Source organism: Hetaerina americana, unplaced genomic scaffold (assembly GCF_022747635.1).
Source record: "Hetaerina americana unplaced genomic scaffold, ioHetAmer1.1.p SCAF_2, whole genome shotgun sequence".
Classification (NCBI taxonomy): domain Eukaryota; kingdom Metazoa; phylum Arthropoda; class Insecta; order Odonata; family Calopterygidae; genus Hetaerina; species Hetaerina americana.
Window position 1 is genome coordinate 47,394,950 of NW_027286763.1, and position 7,253 is coordinate 47,402,202.

General features: G+C 37.1%; 1 protein-coding gene across 1 annotated transcript; it reads left to right on the forward strand.

The window, feature by feature from the left end:
* The first annotated feature begins 790 nt into the window (after positions 1–790).
* LOC139687747 (uncharacterized HIT-like protein Synpcc7942_1390) lies at positions 791–7,250 on the forward strand. Its single transcript, XM_071585021.1, has 4 exons — positions 791–1,087; positions 1,164–1,400; positions 1,480–1,549; positions 7,137–7,250. The coding sequence occupies exons 1-4, from the start codon at positions 1,001–1,003 to the stop codon at positions 7,226–7,228; spliced, it is 486 nt and encodes a 161-aa protein (XP_071441122.1). The 5' UTR covers positions 791–1,000; the 3' UTR covers positions 7,229–7,250.
* Positions 7,251–7,253: the final 3 nt, after the last annotated feature.

Sequence of the window (7,253 nt, forward strand, 5' to 3'; positions counted from 1 at the left end):
GGATACATATATAAGGAACAGGGATAGGAACACACACAAAAGACAGACAGGAATGGTGGGGAAGATGGAATCAAGCAGATCACAAGTGTAAAATAGTTTCCTTGACTGGGATTTATATATAAAAATAAACTCTTTATATATCCCCCCACTCCTTTTAAGGTCCCTATTTTCTTTCCTCGCTCTATTTACACATTACCTGGCGGAAATACCTGTACATTTTCAATATGGTACCTAATAGTAATATCTTGAAAATTGACGGTATTCCATTTTACCATTTTATTTAAAACTTTTGATTCTTTCAAATAAAAGTATCAGCTCGTGGGCTAGATATTTTTACATTTATTTTCTTTGTTCTGAACGGGGAAGCTTTTCAGTATACAATATCTTTACCTTAGCATTTAATAATGACTAGCTGCCGTCATATATCACGATATTAATGTTCACCAAGGAGTAAATAAGGTAAGATTTAGAAAATTTCAAGAAATTAAGAAAATATAAAGAAATAAATTATTCGGTTTTCGTATTACTTTTTAAGTTGTGAGCTCTCCCCTAATGATAATGGAAACCCACCCATCTCTTTCTTTTAAAACGGTGCAAAATAAAGCAGCAACGGTCGATATTTGAGGTATCTCTTATATACTTAGTAGAGGATAAAAAAATGAAATGATATATGTCAATTTTTGGGGGAAATGGAGACAAAAAGAGATTATTAGAGGAGGAAGAGGGGATTGAAATAACTTACCTCCGAAGCCGTAGTTCAAAATTAGAGGGGCGAGAATGCCTGCGCATCGTGTGCTTCATTAACAGCTTTGTGGACATGTACTGTAGGTATTGTAATGTTTTAGTCCACTTTCCTCGTGAACATTTGGATAACGCGTCCTAGTGGCGAACTACATTTGAAAGTTATCATCCCTGAATATTGTCCCCTCGTCATTATTTAGTAGTCTACTCAGGAGGCGCTGGATCACATATGTAAATTTAACCGGTTGGTCGGTTATCAATGACTATCCAAATGATTAGGTCTATCAAAACTACATATACTTCTCTTCTTAGAACCACAATTATTTATAATCGCTCCTGGAATAAGGTTAGATCATTAGTATTAGATTTACACATTAAAATGTGGTACGGACCCTGATGAGTTTTTTTGTGAATTGTTACAGGTAAATGTTAGGTTCTCTAGCAATGAGGTTGAGAAGGCCCAAAAGGCGGGAATGAACCCCAAATCTCTAACAATCTTCGAGAAAATCATAAAGAAAGAGATACCAGCTGACATAATTTACGAAGATGACAAATGTCTCGCCTTGAACGATGTTAATCCCCAAGCTCCCACCCACTTCTTGGTTATACCAAAGCTGAAAATAACCATGCTAGAAAAATGCGAAAAGACTCATAAAGAGGTATCTCTGGATTTCATTGATATGCTGTTAATGGAATGACCAAACGATTTCTAAAAATTTTATTGCCTTAACTTTCTAGCTCCTTGGACATTTGCTTTATACAGCAGCTGAAATCGCAAAGATTAAACTAAACAATGGATACAGAGTTGGTGAGTATAAAGTTTCGCCGCTGTTTTATGCCTCAGCATATTGCATGTGTTGCAGGCATGTATACGGATTTGATGAATTTGGCAGTTTAGTAAGATTACCCTACGTTTATAACTCAGTTGAGTTTTAAAAAATCATCACAACAACTTAAGAGTTTGTTTATTCGTAGTAATCTATACCATGTAGTGTACTTGCGAAACTAATGTACAAAATTATGAACGAGTAAAATTTCAATATTTCTCTTAGAAAAGAATATGATTTATTCAATGTTAAATAAACAAAATACGAAGAAAATAAGGAATGCAACAGTTAACAACTATAGGTGTATCAGATACAAAGAGTATGCCCGGAGGAATTGGGACCATTTCGAAAATGATAAAGTAGAGTTGAAATGCAAACAGGTTTCAAGAACGATGTGGCTTAACTATTAATTTCCTCCATTCCAATATTACTAAGAATATCTTTGACTTGTTGGAAGCGTATTATTTCATAAGAAAACGACTTGAATCTGTGAATTCAAAGAAAAGAATCTGTGAGGTGATGAGTAAATTGTTTGGGGACACCTTTGAAAAACCTATCTATTATCCTTCTGAATATAGCCTTATCCTGTTATGGTCCAGCTCAAAGGCAGCTATATTTGATTGTGATGTACTTTGGAAAGCATGGGTAATTTGAAAACTGAATGAATCCACTAGTCCCTTGTAATTCCCTGGAATACAAAATTATGCTGCTCCCTCGTTCATATCTCCCCATCCCTACATAATTTTCATTTAGTTGATCCTTTCCCATCAAATCCCATTCCCTTATCCCACAATATCCCATTCTAACGCTCACAGACCTTCCTATTGCCATTTCCCCCTTGTTACCAGGTGTTTCAGTAGCTAGGGTGTCCTCAAACCTGGAAAATGCAGGGAATTGTGTTCTCCTTGAAACCTTGAGGAATTGGTGAATGTTCAGGTTTTATTGATGTTTGAAATTTTACGTAGGAAAGTTAACAAAAAATTTAGTTATTAAGAGAGGCATTTGACAGCTAACGTCAATTGCACCACTAGGGATAAGTGGGTAATTTGGTCAAGTTAGAATGTTCAGGGAATGGAGGAAGAGTGGAGAGAAACCTGGCATTGGCATTTGCGTACTCTTAACGAAAGGTGCTAAGGGGACTCACAATTAAACTTCCCAGCTGACGCAGGGCGAACTTCACTCGAATTGCTCTCCACATAGTACCCCGAGTAGGGATTGGGATACACTAAAATATCCTGCCATATCCAGGATTTTAACCTCGGCCCCCAGGGTGGGAAGTACATTAGCCACCACACCACCCTGATCCTTACTTAGTTCTTGCTCAGGTGCATGATTTTAGTTAATCTTGTGAGTAATTTTGCAAGGGAGGGCTCATTGTTGATAATCTGGGCTCACTCTAAAGGTTCTGATTGGGGTGGTTTAATCACTCAATATTCTTTAAATATTTGCATATAATTCTGGTATAGAGTATTATGTCGTGTGCTCGATTTCACAGTGAGACTACCAACCATTCTTTAGCATTCTAAACCCCTGAATTCCGTAATTATTATTAGGTATTTACCTGTTGAGGTAAGATGCACAAAACTACCAAATTACTATTTTGTTTCTCCTAACAAAACAACCCAGCATACTTTACAGCAAGTCCCTCTTCATCTCTGTGTTCTTCCTTCCTCCCTTCTTCCTGTCCAACATCCCTAACCTATTCTTGCCCTCTCCTCGTTTGGCTAACATTCTCCTTTCCATTACAGTCTTTAACATCCCACTGCCGATCAATATGCCTTTCATCCATTTTCCCTGCCTCCGTATGATTTCTCCCTACAATCCCCTCTCCTTGCCCATCATACGTAGCACTTCCAAATTTCAAAAGCCTCCAATCTACGTACTATATATCCTCCTACTTCAGTGGCCATGTTCCATGCCGTGTATAAATATGCTCCATATCAAAGTTTTGACTATCCTTTTCTTAACATTCTTACACAATATCCCTGTACTGTTCTGTCGCACTAGGCAAAGAGGCTTTCACTAGGAGGAGGTTGATGAAGTCATTCCTCCCAGTGAAAGTCTTGCTAATGCAATTCTTCTCCATATGTCCCAATTACTTGGACCTTTTTGGTCCACAATACTTCCAAGATGCATAAACTGTTCTACCTGCTCTAGTTTTTGCCCCCCTATTTTAATGTTAAGCTTAGCCTTTCTCTTTCTGGAAAATCACATAACCTTTGTTTTATTAATATTAATTCTCGTCCCATATCTAATCGCACTGAATTTCTAATTCACTCAGCAATGCTTGCAACAACCTCTTGGCTAACTGACAAATTAGAGCTTGGTCATCAGCAAACCTAACTGATATTACGAGTTCCCCTCCGACTTTCATTCCTGCCTCCAGTTTTTCCCATGCCTCTTTAATCATTTCCTCCACATATACGTTGAACAGCACTGGTGATAATGGACAATCCTACCTTACACCTCTTCCTAACCCAGCCCATCCAAACTCTGTATTCCCCACTCATACCTGAGCAGTATGAGACATGTACAGGTTGTGGATTAGCCTGTCCTGTCCCTCCAATCTGTTCCTATTTTCTGTAGTATACTCATTAGGTTTTCCCAATTCATTCTATCAAATACCTTTTCGAAATCTACGAAATAGGCAAATATGTCCTGATTGTATTCTGTATTCCTGTGGATCAGTTATTTCATTGCTGCAATTGCATCACGCGTGCCTGTCCCATTTCTAAACCCAAACTGATCATCTCCTAAGGAATCATTTGTCTTACTCCCTATCCTTTTGTTGATGATCCTGAGAACAAGTTCAGCTGGGCGGGAAATCAAACTTATTGTTTTATAGTCCTCATATGGTGTAGCCTGTACCTTTTTTGGAATAGGAATGAGCACAGATCTCACAAAGTCTTCTGGCCAGATTCCATCCTCGTAGATGTAGTAGTTGACTGGATAATGATGTCTACGGTGGGCCCTGGTGCTACACCTTACTATAGTCCTTAGCCTGTTCTGTTTAATTCCATAACTGTTTTGCATCCTTTCCAACTCCCTTAATTATCTCTGAAATACCTTATTTCGTCCCTCAACCTTGATTTCCCAGAATTCTACCCTCTGCATCCTATCGCCTCTCTGTACATCCTGCATCCACTTTTCCTGCCTTCTTCGAATTTCTCCCAATAGCCATCACTCTTCCCTTACCAGACCTAGAACTTTATCAATTGTTTTACATTTCATCCATTTTAGTTTCTCTACACCTAATCTCAAAGGCCTCCATCAATGCTTATCTCATCCTGCTTCAGCAACCTACTTTATGAAACTTGCAAAACTATGCTCTGTATTTAAGTTTTAACTGTCTTTTCTTCACATCTTTTCTCAAGGTACCTGTCACAATCTCCTGCCTCTTTGTAAATGCTCTTTACCTAGCAAAAGTCTTCTTTTTCTATCCTCAGGACTCAGCCCATCTTCATCCAAAACTCTTCTACCTACTCCAGTATGTCCCCAAACTTAAATGCTTTTCTTAGCCATTATATATATTGAGAATATCATTACCTTCATTTTCTTATAATTCTCATCCATCACACTGATTTGCAATGTGTTAAGTAATGATTGTAACCATTTGGCTGACTGGCTATGCTTGATCATCCACAAATATAACTGATTGAAGAGTTCCACATCTTTCACTCCAATCCAACCCATGCCTCACCATTTCGATTGCATACAAGTAATATTAAAAAGAACATCCTATTCCTGCTCTCCTACAATCCAAACTCCTTACTTTCAACTCATGCTGGTACAGCCCGAGACAATTATAGGTTGGATTAAGTCTTCAGCCCCTCCGATCTACTCCTATATGCCTTAAATGGAAACATATTTACAAAATAAGTGTTAGAAGTTTTAGTCCATATATTTCACCATGGCATAAAAATATACCCAGCCACTTTTGTACCTTTTAGGGGTATTTAATTTTTTTGTTTCGCCTGGTAGTATACATATTGTACAATTTTCTGCCATTACATTCTAATTTATTTTGGCCTTAGTAAGAAATGTTAAGGAATATGTTATAATGAATGATATTACTGTCTTATCTAAGACTCATAAAGGCATCATTGCCAAATTTTCTTTTCTGTTACCCAAAAAAGTTTGCCTTCTACATTCAATTTTGATCTGAATTTTTCATTGATCTTTTTATAGCTAATTGCTTCAATAAATTTACTATTTAATACAATGCAATGAAAGTTCCCTTATGATCTTAGAAAAGTGTAAGCACCTTTTTTCAATTTAAAGAGCCAAAAAAGCCACGCCACCTCCATTTTGCAGAGATTAAGCAATGCCATAATCAAACCAAAACTCTTACTTATCAAATAAATTACAATTTGATCCCCACAAGACATTAAGTAGGTTTTGCTGATTATGGAAAATATATACTGCTATTGATTAATTTATTTAGGTGTAGTGCTTCAGTAAAAATGCTCTAGTTAACATTAAAATGGCTTCTTAAATTTCTTAGTGCTGTTATTACCAGAAAATGTTTCGACATATGATGCATTTATTTTAACACATAAGCTGCCATACTGCCGAACTGGTGCGAAGTGATTCTTAATAAGTAATATAAACAATTGATAGTATGCATCATGATTATCTTGGCGTTACATAAGCTGACTCAGCACAAATGGTACCGAATAACACTCCCTGTATCTTGCGATCAGTGAATTAAGTTGGCCTGATAATTTGCCATTGACAGATGAAAATAAATGGAACTTGATGGGAAAAATTTAGACTCTCAAGAAAATTTGGTCTAGTTACCCTGATAACAAGAATTTTCTTCCTGGATACACAATCTTCACGCATGACCCAGAGAATATTAAAAATTTCAACTAATACCGGAAGTATCGGCCACAGAGAAAAGCTAGAATACCTGACCCACCTCTGAAGGCATACCCAAAAATGTGTGAACCAATATCACAGACTCCACTGCATTGAGCTTGACAGTTTTAAATGACACCACTTTCAACACTCAGAAGAGTGGTTTCTAATAAGCATACATATTGAGATTAACTTTTTGGTGACAGTTGATGAGTGGCTTCTGGCATATGGCAGTATTAGTCTCATATTATACAACTTTTTGAATTGTCATAAGTTGCACATGCAAATTACTTGAATGAGGAAGGAAGAACTTTTCCATTGGGTTTAATGCCTATGCCATTAGATACTAACATTGATGTGAGAGGAGAAGGAATAAGAGTAGATAGAAGGGGAAGGAGTCTCTTGCTGTGACCAATGGATAACCCACCCTTGGATAATTAGGGCTCTACTACATAGGATAACATTTGTTAGTACACCAAAACACTTGGCTTGATATAATGGCACCTATGAATTCTTTCAAGTAGTGCAGGAGATGTTCAAGTGCCTAAAATGCCTTCACTGTGACATAAGTTCAGAAATATTGACACCCCAAATGATGACTTTCTTTTATATTTACAGTTATGGGTGTGCAGACTTAAAAAGTGTATTTCATAATCATACATAAGCTGTGATATGTAATTCTTAAGTATCTAACTTGGTCTTTTTCAGTGATTAATAATGGAGTTGAAGGCTCACAGTCGGTCTATCATTTACACATCCATGTACTGGGTGGAAGACAAATGTCCTGGCCTCCTGGATGAAGCAATGATTAACTCAAACGGATTT

Excerpts from the sequence above, each read along its gene's own strand:
- LOC139687747 (XM_071585021.1), top strand. The coding sequence starts at position 1,001 with ATGACTATCCAAATGATTAGGTCTATCAAAACTACATATACTTCTCTT. Across the intron at positions 1,088-1,163 it reads ATAATCGCTCCTGGAATAAG|GTAAATGTTAGGTTCTCTAG; the intron begins GTTAGATCATTA and ends GAATTGTTACAG. Across the intron at positions 1,401-1,479 it reads GCGAAAAGACTCATAAAGAG|CTCCTTGGACATTTGCTTTA; the intron begins GTATCTCTGGAT and ends TTAACTTTCTAG.